At 46.0% G+C, this 13,639-nt stretch overlaps 1 protein-coding gene across 3 annotated transcripts in view; it reads right to left on the bottom strand.

Annotated features, from left to right (window-relative positions):
• TMEM94 (transmembrane protein 94) overlaps window positions 1-13,639 on the bottom strand; it is a 48,615-nt gene that overhangs the window by 25,835 nt on the left and 9,141 nt on the right. The window contains exons 1-6 of one of the 3 annotated variants that reach the window (XM_017811885.1): window positions 10,625-10,745; window positions 9,811-9,970; window positions 2,888-3,007; window positions 2,119-2,246; window positions 1,397-1,533; window positions 510-706 (exon numbers count right to left, since the gene is read on the bottom strand). In XM_017811885.1, coding sequence (XP_017667374.1) covers window positions 510-706; window positions 1,397-1,533; window positions 2,119-2,246; window positions 2,888-3,007; window positions 9,811-9,970; window positions 10,625-10,632 — 750 coding nt within the window. In that variant the 5' untranslated portion in view covers window positions 10,633-10,745. Of the gene's footprint in view, window positions 1-509; window positions 707-1,396; window positions 1,534-2,118; window positions 2,247-2,887; window positions 3,008-9,810; window positions 9,971-10,624; window positions 10,746-13,639 lie in introns of those variants that run through there. The other 2 variants (XM_017811886.1, XM_017811887.1) reach the window with 2 other exon arrangements.

Below are 13,639 nucleotides of genomic sequence, written 5' to 3'. Positions count from 1 at the left end.
TAAACTTTTTCCAACCTTCTTCAAGCAGCAAAATCTTTCTATAGATATTGTAACCAATTTGTTAATTTACTACTACGCCAGGAACTTTATATTACCTTCTTTTATAATAAATCAGTAGTAAGGAGAAGGTCAAAGCAGACAAACTTTAAATTCTCCACATAAAAAGCAGGATAAAGTACGGGGTTTGTATGTCATATTATCCTACTGGATAGATTCACTCCACTTATATTTAGCAGCACATTACAATTTCCCCTTGACCTGGCAGAGATGGAAATATGGTGCTTTTGTATCACATTAGTGTCTCCCGTCCGTTGGGTTTGGGAGTTCATGGAGGAGATGCAGTCTGGTTAACAAAGCACTGTCCTTGACTGAACTGGAATTTCAAGCTATTTTCAAGGTCAGAAGAAATCAAACACTCCAATAATCTGTACACTGGGAATTAGAGCATTAGCAAGAAAATCCTGGGAAATATACTGTTACAGGCCAGGGAAATAAGACAATCAAGTTACCTTAATCCCTCTCAGAGAAGCAAATGACTCCTGGCCTGGCCTCAAAGCAACAACATCTCCTTCCACCAAGAGGCTCACGGGCAGGTTGACAAGATGCCCATCCCTGTAGGCCCAGTGAAGGGACCAGGATGGGGCATAAGGCATGTGAAGGTCAGGGTACATGGAGTCTGGCCATTTCACCTCTTTGCCAAGTGTATCTGAAAACACAAAGCGTGAAAGAATTAAGCGGTAACAATTCTGGAGGGACCAGTCTCCCAATCATTTACATCCTGTAGTGGCTATAGCTCAGTGCTAAGCACTTTCCCCCAGTGCTAAGCTCAGCCCACTCCCATGATCTTTCATCATCCCTCTTTCTCCTTGATGGCTTTTCCCCTCTTTCTCCACCCAATATTAACAACTAAACAGTCATTTTATAGCCCTAAACACATAGTTATACAATGCAAAAGCTAAAGGCTGTCCTTAAAACTGCCACAACTGAAAAATGAACTGCCCCCTCAGGTGCCAAAGCCCCCGTTGAGACGATGCTCACGCACAGCGATTTATTTCCTTCTGCTCTATGTTGTGGTACAACCCCACGTATTCTTCCCTCATCATCTGCTGCAAGGCAGATATTTTTGTGAGAATCTGAGGATTCGAATTACTCCAAAGCACAGACATAACAGACACCCACCTGGTAACACAGAGCTGGGAAGCACACGGCCACATGACAGCTCAAAATAACTACTTTACAGGACAGGCATGAGTGGAACACAATTCTCACAGCCTGTTTCTGTGCAACATAGGGGAAGGTTAGCAAGCTTAATTAGTAATGTGTGTGATCAGGTTTGGAGAAAAATTCAGTGGGAGGAAAATACAGGTGCAATTGAGACAGGTGAACAAGGCCTCACCATTTATCTTATCAACGACTGTCTGAAGTCTCCTCTCCACCTCTCTGCACTTCAGCCTCTCCTGACGCCCGATCATGAGGAGATCCAGGAGGAGCAGGAGGAAGAGTGCCACTGCATTAACTATCTCAGCACCTTGGCTTCACACAGCAAAACAGAAGAAAGCAGAAAACAGATGAGGTTTGAGTAAATGAGCAGGATCCACTGCCAGACACCCACAGAGATTAACGCACATCTGCCTGCTTGTTTATTCCTACATCTCACAGACTTATGGCTAAAAATGAAATGCAGGGGAGCCATGGTCACACTTCTTATTTAGAAAAATGACACCAGAGAGGTCTGAAAGGACTCATCTCAATTAAAAATCCTTTACAAATATGGTCAAGGCATGCTATGGTGCATGTGACAGCACAGTAACTTCTCCCATGAGCCAATAACTTCTCCAGTTTTAAAATCCTTCCTAACAATGATAATGCCTTAGGATTTTTAAAGATCTAGGAATGCCATAGAAAAAAAATTTCAGTCTCTCCACAGGACATTCCCTGGGTCTATTAGAAGTAGAATTAAGTTGGCTGAAGTTTGGAGAAAGGGCCTGATAGGGACAGAATTACCAGTGTGAGTATGTTGATGTCTAGATTTCTGGAGAGAATCAACCACACACAGTATCAAGATGATATAAAACTACCACCTTGGTTCAGTTAAGCAGCACAGGATGCTTTGCTCACCTCCCCTGTGGCTGGCTCCCATAGCAGCACAGCAGCAGCAGCACTGCCAGCAGCATCAGAGATGCACCAGGCCAGTGGAAACAGGAGCAGCGGTTACCATGGTACAGAAAACTGCTCCTCCACACCTCCTACAAAAGGAGAGCAGCAGACAGTCAGCATTCATGGAACACACAGCCAGACGTCTGAAAAAGCAGCAGCTGATGCTCCAGGGTGAACACAACTTTGTCAAACCCCTGAACGTGACACAGAACACCCTGATCAGTTGTGTGAATCCTACAGCACCTATGGATGCTCAGCTGGTGTGTCTGGGTGAACACTCCTGCTTTACTCTTGCCTGGAAGAATGAAAAAACCTCTGTGCCAGGCTGTGCCCATGTCCCTGACCGACCCAGGAACACTTTTAACATTTAAGTACTGTGCATAAACACCAGCACTTTGTATTCAACACACACACCAGACAAACACAGTGGACAAGGAAGACTGTTGAGCTTCACAGCTCTTTATCTCCACCTGAGATGGACACTGCCCTTAGAGGTTCTTGAAGTCCTTAAGTCCTTTACAGGTGAAGCTAAAGCTCTGGCATCCAGGAGAAAAGTGCTGACAGAAACACACACTTAGGTAGATTTCTTGCTTTGTTCCCAAGGACTTTAGCAGTTCTACACCCAGACACTCTGTAGCAGCACTCTGGGATGGAAAACAGCCAACTTCTGTTTAATCCTCAGCTTTACTTTGAGAAGGGGAGGCTGAGTGCCCAACCTTGGTGCCCTCACCTTCCATGAAGTCACTTTTTTCCGTTCCTTCTGATGCCCCTCCAGCAGTGCTGACAACTGGTCTCTCAGGATCGTGAGGGCCTTCTTTGTGGTAAGGCCCAAACTTGAGGTCATCTCATCCTGAGGTGCCAGAAAAACAAACTGGTTAGTGCTTCCCTATATTCTTTTTAGGCTTTTTTCCTGGTGGCTGAATGAGTGGCCGACCATGAATGCCCTGCACTCATCACCACCTGATTCTCCATTTTCCTGAAATCATCTCCCTTCCTGTGAACTTTAGACTGCTGGCTGGAATTAGAGCACTTAGATGGTATCAGGTAAACAAACCGGTCCTGACTGTGCTGATAAATACCTTATCAAAGCACAATACCAAGTCATTTCAGTGAAACAAGATCTAATCAGCAGAGGCTCAGGACAATACAAAGGGAGGCTGCTCAGCTCCGAATTTATGCAGGCTTGAACCGGTATCAGCTTGTAGAGACAACAGAACACAGACAGTTATGGTAGAATTTGAATGATACAGGATGGATTTTGGTAACAGTAAAAACAACATAGAAGTGGGATATTTGCAATTCTAATCAAGAATGGTCCAATTTCCACAACTGCTCGCTATGGAGTTTTGCTTATGAATCCTGTCTCTGTGGCCACTTCGATGCAGAACCTCCTGGATTTAAGTGCTAGTCTGGGGATCAGTTCAGAGTAGATGTGACTCCACCACCAACTCCTTTTACGAGAGAAAGCACTAAGGTTTTGAGTGCTGAGCTGTACAGACATGCAAGGGAGGCATTTGGACTTGCAGGAAGCACACAAGGTTCACAGCACTGCTCACTCAGGAAACAGGCAGGATTCCCAAAGGACACAACCCAGGAGTGTGCCATATGGAAAGCACTGCCAAAAGATGCTGGTAACAAGAAAGTGGAGGTTGCATTTCTTGGGTCAGGAACACAAGCACCTTCCTTTCTTTCAAATCACAGAGATTGCTGTGAGGTACTGTGGGCACTGGGTCACTGACAGTGAATCAACAGGGAAGAGCAGGCAGGTGTCTGTGAGAGGGCAGGGAACTGTCAGGAAAAGTTCTCATGTGCATTTCATGGTTTAACACAAACACCTTGAGCATGTACAGCACACAGGATGTCCTGCGTGTTAGAAATGTTCAGGTGTGTCGTGCTGTGTGCAGAGCACAGAACTACTGAACACAAACAGGCAGGAAGCTTGTCCCTCTGGTCCCCACCAGTGTGACACAGCCCAGAGCTCTGGCAGGAGCTGCAGGTCTTCCTGCTCTTGAACCTCTTCCCAGCCCTGCCAAACCCACCGTGGTCTCAAACTGCAGCACTGCTGCTCCTTGGGAGCTGCTTGCACACACCCAGCTCTGCAAGTGCAGCTTGGCTCTGATCTTTTCTTCCTGTTCCTTAACTGTGTGGTTTCAGGATGAACATTTACTGGAAACTAATCTTGGACTTCAGACTTATTTGCATAGATGGCCCAATCCAAAACTGTAACACAAGCGTCAAGGAATAGCAGATAAATTCTCTTTAAAATACTGTCTACCACACACACACACATACACTCCTCACCTACCAGGGACATCTTGAAACAGCAAATTCTGGCCAGGCAGAGTCCAGCAATGCTGCTTTAGCTGCACTTTTACAGAACTAAAAATAATCCTGCTGTAGTTTTCATTCTCTGTGTCAGTTTTAGGAATAGAGGAAGCAGTTCTGTGTTGTTCTTGGAAGCAGCCCAGGTAACATCAGCCCAGGACTAAACATAGGAGTCTCTCAAAGACTCCCAGAGGAGAAGATGGCAGGCACTGGAGCTGGCAACAGACCTGCTGCTGCACCACAGAGTGCTGCAAACAGGAGTGTCTGAGAGCAACACGGAGCAAGGGACAATCAGGTTTCTCTCTCATCTGGCTGCTGCCTGTGTGGAGCACAGCAAAGCACCCACAAAAATTCTCATCCTCTCCAACACAGGGAGAGCAGACAGACAAATAAAAGACACAGAATGAAAGGCAGCAATAATAAGAGGGACTTTGATTGAAAAACAAAGTCTGCTTAGACACTGAGCAGATTCCAATGGATACATCAGAAGCTACAGAAGAAATGAGAGGAAAGCTGCACTTAATGCCAACATCTTGTACAGTCACACAGTGCCTGGAAAGAGAAACTGCCACAGCACAGCAGGCAGCGAGCACAGAAAGGCAGCAAATCCAGAGGTAATCAAAAAGGTTCCTGAAATACTTGCACACCTGCTCCAGCCTTTACACAGGAATTACTGGTTTGCTGTAGTATCAGTCAAGGCAAGGGCAGCCTCAAAGGAAGGTGGCTGTAGCAGGTGAGGAAGGACAAGCACAAAGTGTCAGGGCTGGGAAGGAGGAACGGCAGGAAGGGCAGGGACTGTCAAACACCCATCCTGACACTTAAAACATGGAGTATTTGGCAAAGCAGGCAGAGCCAGTAAGCAAACACTGCAATAGGGTGAGTGAGGGCTGACTGGAGGGGACTTGGATCACCTGCTGCACCAGGGAAAGAGCCTGGACCCAAAATGAAAGGGACAGGAGAGAAGAGCCCCCCCCAGCTCCTGGCAAGGGGTAGCTCTAGGTTTTGGAAACAAGAGCTGCCCTGCTAAGTCATCAACTGCTAATGAGGCATTTTTCAAATGCCCTAAAGTAAACCTTTGTATATGGCAAACCGAGGCACTCTTAAGCTGTCCCAGAGGGATCTTCCCAGCCTTTCATCAGCTGCAAGTGCTCTTCCTGCCACAAAACAGGAGGTGAGCACCCCAGGGTGAAGAAGCCATTCACAGGAGGTGTCAGTTCATTAATGAAAACCTCAACATTCACATCTTTGCTTTGGAAACCTACATTCAAAGAGAAATCCGCTCATTTTCCGGTCAAAACAAAAACAGCAAGACACCTTCCCACCCAGCTGCCTTAGCATAGGGTTTCCTCTGAAGAACAAAAAAGAAAAAGCAGACAGTAAATTCCAGGTTACAGTGAAAGCAAACCCCTGATGGGTATCAGGAGACGTTTTAAAAGGCTGTACTTTCCTTTTGCCCGTGCCTAAAGGCAAAAAGTCCTAAGGAGAAAATGAGCAGTTGCTTCCTCCTTTGCCTCAGGAGGCTGGAGAGCACACGAGCCTCTAAGTGCACTTAGGGCTCCTCTGGTGCTGACCCCTGCCCTGGCCACCACAGCCTCAGTGTGGGAGGCACTGCTGAAGCCAAGTAAACACGGGATGATTGCAAGCCTCTGCCTCGTGGATGACAGAACAGCTCTCAAGGGCTGTGATCTGCGGGATGGCTGTTAAGGGAAAACAGTGCAGGAGATATTTTGTTGTGCGTGTGATTTTATTTTCTAGAGGCAATGAATGTGTTGAGGTGTGGACTGGAGGGGAGCACGAAAAGATGTGTGAATTTCTCCACTCTTAGTAAACATCCTACATGTTAAATTACTGCTTGGTTTGCCTGCAACCATCAGGGAATGGGACCCTGAGATAGATCCAGCAAATGCCCAGGTTTAGGAGCTGGTTTGGCTCTTCAGGAAGGAAACAAGAAGCAGCTCAGAGGTAGGAGACAGGGAGCCACAGAGTCTGTAGACTTTTCTTTGCCTTCTCCTTTCAGTTGACCCTCCATAGTTTGACAGGGGTAAATTAGTTGGCAAATACCCAGGAGCTTGTTTAAACCTGTAGCCTTGCCTGGCTCATGGCAAATAGGTTTCCTTTGTCTTCCTCAGGGGTTGAAGGAGCATTTTCAGGTTGATAAGCAGGAACAGAGAGGTTACTTTCTGATTTTTCCTCCCACAAGGAGTGAAGTTGTTCCCGAGCAACACCACCTACCCACGTCTGCTTCCCGCAGCCCACCTTCATCCTCACACAACATCAACACCCATCTCTCTCCCTAAAATTCACATCCTGTTCTTTTACACATAGAACCATTTAAGATTACCTTGAAAGTTTATCAGCTATCTCACAGTCTTTGCTATCCAATTAAAGACAGAGGTCTTGCACCTTCCTTCCAGAGGAACAGACTAGCGGAGTTAGAATGTGTAAAGGTGAGAAATGGACACAAAATATTAGTCTAATTAAGTCCTCTTATATTTTCCTACAGCCACTACACATCCATAGTAGCATATTTGTTTGTTGTACCAGTAAATGTTGATATAAAATGTACCAAGCATTTTGTAAAATAACACTGGAACACAAATATATACTTTGCTCTACAGAGCAAAGTGGGTTGAATCATCCTCCATCCTCTGTGGATTTCAGTCTCTTCAGAATAAGGGCTTCTCAACAAGATTGTTATACACTTGAGTGTAACTGCCTTTACAAAGACTGTTTAAACAAATAAGTGAATAGAAAACAAAATATTTGCTAGAAGCTTCAATTTTCGTAGACTGCAGATCCACCCCTCTGATTCAGAGTGGTGGAAAACTTCTACAAGGCAGCTATCAGACTGTTTCCCCCTTTTCAGGCTGCACCCACTAGGCCCCTTTTATAACACCTCTACTCAACTGCTTTTCAGATTTCAACAGCTGGAGGTGGAAAACTGGGCAGCAGAATGTTCCTCCTTTTTCCAAGAGCTGTTTTGCCTTCCTTAGCAGGGAAAGAAGGCAGTCTTTAATTTAACAATGACACTTTGCAGGCTATTAATCTAGGTCAGTGATTACACCTCCTGAAATGTAAGCATTATTCATAGGTTCAAAAACACATGAGAAAGAGTAACTCCACTAAATAGATTTGCATTTAGTACTGTAAGTCAGATTCTTGCTTAGGATAAGGCACAATATGACACATTGGGTGTTTTTTTTGGTCTGATCAGAGAGGATGGCAGACACCATATACACGACAGCACACAATTTCTTGGGATAGCATTTCTTACAGCAGGCTACTGTTAGAGAGGGATTTATTCTTGTTCTAAAGCAAACTACACATCAGGATGGTACAGCTCTGTACACCTGTAGCTGCTGAGTTAAAGCTGGGACTGCCTGAAATGGCACATCCCTGCTCCAGAGTGACACAGATGTAGCCAGCAAAGCAAATGTATCTGTTTCCCTTTATTACCAAAATCCTTGATCCCAATAACGTGTCCGGTCTTTCTTGGTGCTCTCCTGGTTAGTTTTCCCAAGAGATCTTATCCCTGATTCCAAGCAAAAGTGCTTCTCTAGTGACCTGGGCTACATGAAGCATCTCCCCTGACACATTCCCACTCTACAGGATAAACTTTTAAGACTCTGGACTGTCAGGACAGCTGGGTTCTCTAACTCCTTCTGCCACCAGTTTCTGCACCACAGTGGAAAAATCAGATACTCCTCTGTGCCTTAGTTTCTCATCCCTATAATGGGACTACCTACTCCCCACCAACTGCAGTCATGGTGAAGATTATATTGACCAACCCACCTGAACACTACTGGAAAGCACAGGAAAAAAAGAAATATATGTTGATATCTGCACAATTCAGGCAGCTCCACCAAGCAGACCATGGCTCTGTGGGGACCACTGCCTTTAAAACTGGACATACTGGGAAAGGCACCAGAAGGCACAAGGAACACAGCTATTAAACTTGGTTTAAATGCACCTCACACGAGCTTGGCAGCCACAGCTTAGCTGTTGGTGGTCTCAAATCAAATGAAACAAGCAAAGTCTTCAGCACAGCAGTGCCCAAGTTAATGGACAGAGGAACAGTCAGCAACTGCCTCCTTCCTCCCTCTGCAGCCCCAGGATGAAAGGCAGCCCAGACCTCCCGCGGCCCCAGGACAAAGGAGCCCCCACAGCTGGTAACTGGGTGACTGTGGGGGCTCCAGTGTGGATGCTTTGAGGCTCCCCACAGCTCATGGCTCACAGGGCCTGCAGACTCACTCTGCAAAGAGGCACAGCTGCAGGAGCACAGATCCCTGAGATCTGGCCAAAGCAACACTTACCACCCGCCTGAATCACCCCTGCACTTCGCTGTGAACAGAGTCCATTCTAACCCAGACAACAACATTCACCGTTTACGGTCTCCATAAAGCACAGAGTAAGATGCCAACAGGCACAATCAACCTTTCTACACAGGTAATGCAAAGCCCAGCACTTTGCTTCTCCCCCGCAGCAGCTCCATAGAAGAGAAAGAGGCAGCTGCTCCCCAGGAAACAGCCCAGTTTGGAACTGTACATTCCTTGGTCTGTCCCTTTGGTCCTGTTTGCAGCAGCAAATCCCCAGCCATAGTTACTTGCCCCACCAGGCTGCTGGCAGGATGAGGCAGGGTTTATGCAGTGCTTTGAAGTTCACCTGTACTGCACAATTATTAAGCTTTAATTACTGTAATTTAGCCAGTTGCATTATTCCTCCGAGTTCGGAGAGCAGTTAGGGGTCTGTATTTATCCTGGCTTCAACATGCAGTGTAGTGCTTTATGCCAGTGCAGAGCTTACTCCAGGGAATGCTAATCCCCTCCCAGAGGCCAGCAGTGCTCAGAAATCCACACAACTTCAGCACATCTTTCATCCCCTCGTTAGCTTCCTTTCTATCCCTACTCCTTCAGCTGAAGACTTTGGGGACTAAAACTATGATACAGCCAGGAAGGTGCACAGCGAGACTTGCTTCACAGGGATAAGGAGGTCCAACAGCTACAGATCAAAGCCCAGAGAAGAAACAGGCAAATTTAAGTCATGAGGCAGAGGGGCAGCAAAGCAGGAGTCCGCAGCTAAAATCCCGTCTGGACCCTCCTGTTGGTTCTGGGGTTAAATTTGCAGTTTAAAACAGTTTCTTTCCCCGCCACCTCCAACAAGAAGCTATTCCCCAGCTAAAATCATCACTCACTGCTTCATGTCCTGCCATAACCTCCTTCCCCAAAACCTCCAAGCCCTTCATGCACCATCACATCAGGTAGGATGCAGGCTGGGGAGGGAGGCAGGGAAAGCCATTTTGAAATTAAATGTTAAGGGAGAGGAACTTACTTTGCGACATTTGCCTTGGTTGGGGATCCAGAGATCGGCCTGTTTGAAGAGCATCTGGGCTAAATTCCTGCACCACTTCCCCAGCAACTTGCACTGCTGCTGCTCTCCAAAAATGAGAGAGCAAAGAGGGAGAGAGAGCAAGACTGTGCAGAGCCCAGCGCTGCAGAGAATGAGACAGAAGCAGCAGAGTGAAGCACCAGTCTGCTGATTAATTCAGCCTGTTTCCAGTCACGCTGCAGATCCAGCAAGGAGGCGGTGGATGGGGGTGGGGGATGAGGGATAGAAACGAGGGGGGGGAAGCAGAGAGAGAAGAAAGTTTGCCCAGGATAGCACCAGATGTCTGTAAGAACGGTTCATTCACAGAGGGAGCCGACAGCAGTCAGAATCCCCAGGTTCCCTGCCTGCAGAGCTGCATATGCATGCACAGTAAGGGCTGATGCTGACAGAGAGGGGTCTGTGGAAAAGCAGATGGCAAATTAGGTAGGACAAAGTGCTATAAAATATATCACAGGGGAGAGAACACCTGAGCAGGCAAGGAAAAAGACTAGATTGAGATGGAGTGAATACTAACTCCCCACAGATGACTCCACAGCTCTGGATTCAAGCTCAGTTCAAAAATATGAGCATTTGCTGTTTAAACAAGTTGAGATAGTTACAAGTCCAGTCTGAAGGATTCCCTCCCTCTTCTCTTGTGGATAGACAATGCAGCAAAAGCCCCTCTGAGCATCCAATATTCATACATCCTGAGCCACATAATCTCAACTAAAAGGTGCATGTAAATTCTTCATAGCCTTGCCTGGGGCTCCCTGTTTACCTGGGCATGGCAGATAGAAGGCAAAGGATTAGTGAAGACAGGGAAGGGCTGGGTACAACAGCAGGTAATGGGATAAAAAGGTGAAGAAGGAATGAGCCTTCTCTCTCCTTCTCATCTTTTACAGGAATGTTTTCTTCTCGTTGTTGGAGGGATGCACCTTTATAAGTGAGGTTTTATATAGCTCCCACTTCAGTGCTGTCCTAATTCTGTCTGGGGCTTCCTGGTTCTACAGAGCAATCACTAAAACAAGTACTTTCATTCCGCACAGAAAGGGGTAAAGAACTGGCCCAGCCAAGCACCACATCAATAGCGTGCCAAGGATCAGCTGGCTGGTACCAAATGGAACAGGCACTGCAAAGGCTGCCGGGCTCAGCACACCCTGCAGCTCTGAAGACCATGGACAGGTGTCAGGACTCACCTGCCCTCCCTGGACAAGCTCTTCACTTCCTGTCCAGCCCCGAGATTCAAATGCCTCAATAGGCACAGCCCATATTCTGTGTTTAAAACCAGAACTGCGGAGATCAAGAGGCCTCAGTATTTATTTACAATAAACCCCACGCAGGGCCTCGTTATCACCTGTGTGCTGGCACTGAGTTACACATCAGTGTGTAACCTCACAAAGCTCTTGGAGCCAAAGCTGAAAGGAAGCAGACACTTTGTATTTATTTAATGTAACTTCAGGAGAAAGCAGGGGGAGAAGGAGCCAAGACAACCTTCATCCTTCTGCAGGGCATTTTGTTTCCTAGACAACGATTTTAAACCACAGAGAGGAACAAAATGTCCTAATGGCACAATTTTTCCTTCCTTCCTTCCTCCTTTCCTGCTAAGAAAGTACTCACCTACTCTCTTCAACACAAAGAAAAAAGGAGAGGAAAAAAAGAAGAGATTAACAACAAGATGAGGTAAGAGTGGACAAACCCTCACACAACATACATGTAACACCCTCCCTTTATGACATTGCTTCCTATTGTTTTCCGTGGCTCTGCACCTGCTGGAGACTTGGATGAAAATGAGTAAAACAATTTGCCTGTGACAGTGCAATACCAGGAACAACCCTTGTGCTGCCTGCAATTAAGAGATCCCAACACAACTTTCTCCTATCTCAAAACCTCCAGCTTTGGTCATGAACACAAATGGAAATGGATCAAATTGCCTCTTCTCATTTACCCCACTGCTGAGAGACCTTGTTCTAAAGTGTTTTGTGTAGGGCAGTAATTTGCACTATGTAGTTTCCTTCTGACATCAACTGGTATCAGAAATTGCATCTGGATATGCATTTGTGCATTAAATAACACAATGGAAGAGCAAAAAATGAAAACTTGTGATCTGAAGATAAAACTGGGATTTGAAATAGAAGGCTGAGTATAAAGGCAGGGACTGACCTACACAAAAACTGCAGCACAGACGAGAGACACCTGTGGAAAAAGGATCAGTTTGTGAAAAAGCCCTTGGAAAAAGAGGTTTTAGAGAAAAGCAGGGAATAAAAACAGAGATACAGTCACTGGCAGGATGAGAAGAGGCAAAGAACTTGGGCTACTTTTCAGTCTAAAGGTAGGACTGCAGTTCTTGTTAAGCAACCTGGAACAAGGACCAACAGTGCTGGAGCTGGAGTGACGTGGAGCACAGCACAGGCTCCCTGGATACAGTTCCAGGCTCTGGCCAGGAGGCACAGTGCTGTATCCAGGCTGCAGCAATTACACTAGGATAATACAGCTCAGTTGTTATTGGTAACTGTGGAATGGATGATGTCAATAATTTTTAATAGTTGTGTTGCTGCAAGCACAGCCTACGTCTAACACAATGCAAACTCAGGATCCTCCCTGTCCTGTGGCCATCACTGCTGCTCTCTGTGTCCATATATGCTGAGTGGTCTTGGAGCAGAGATTCTGGCACCTTTCACAAGGATTAAATTCACTTCAGAAACACACAGAAAATTAAAAAGTCAGGAGAAGAGGAGAAAGAACAAGATAGCAGCACATTTAATTTAAGAAGGTTTTGGCACTGCTCCTAAAATACTCTCTGCCTTTCTCTGCGGTGTCTGGCTTCTGGCAAAAACTGGAAGGCAGCTTACATTACACCTGACAGACTGATCTCAGCCATCTCTGACAATGGAACTTATTAGCTGACTGGGGCCAGAGGACAAGTCTCTCATCTGAGTGACAGATGCCTGTGCTGCAGCAGTGCTCCAAGCACGTCTCCTGCTCCAGGAGTGCTAACTCTTCATCATACACATATATTAGAGCAAAGAGATTGCTTTCTACTCAATTTGGGACTGATGGTTTCACTTGGGTTCATTTTATTTTTAGCATTTTAAAATAAACCTAGCACATCAGATTTACTACTGAGGTTACAAAGCAGGTTAATTTGTTCCCTTATCAGTATATATGTGTCCAAGTTCTTCACTTTGGAAAAGAAGATGGATTCTTTCTTAAAGGGGATGAAACAAGGATCTGCAGTATTAAAAAAAAAAAGGAGCAAACTCCTTAACCCCAAATAATATAGAATCATAGAATCACAGAATGATTGGGGTTGGAAGGGACCTTAAAGACCATCTAGCTCCAACTCCCTGCCACGGGATTGCTAACAAAACAAGTTGTAAAAGCAAGTGGATGTATCTGTGGGTTTTTTAAAATCCTACTGAGAAGAGCGTGGTGATCTCCTGCCTTCCCTTTTAATTCCCATTCAGAAAGGAGGGAGAAAAAACTTCAGGAAGTCGGGAGGGGAGGTTAGGATTTGAGAACACCATGATTACCCCTGTAATCTCCTTGTCAGGACACTTTCCAACAGGCCTTTCAAAGGTCTGTTACAACACTGTCCACGCTGCTGCCTGCCCAGCAATTTGATCTGCTCTTCCTGCCTTGTGCAGTGGAGAATGTCAGAAGGGAAAGGCAGAGATGAACTAAAAATAGTGACCTACAGTGACGGTGTCCCCGCTGTGACCTGCTCGCTTTGGTGCTCTCAGATCCTGCCCAGAACACACCCCTGCGTCATCCCTTTAAATGATCAATACCAGAT

Source organism: Lepidothrix coronata, unplaced genomic scaffold (assembly GCF_001604755.1).
Source record: "Lepidothrix coronata isolate B3197 unplaced genomic scaffold, Lepidothrix_coronata-1.0 Scaffold34, whole genome shotgun sequence".
NCBI lineage: Eukaryota > Metazoa > Chordata > Aves > Passeriformes > Pipridae > Lepidothrix > Lepidothrix coronata.
Note: the sequence above shows the minus strand (reverse complement) of the source record. Positions and strands in the feature narration are given on the sequence as shown.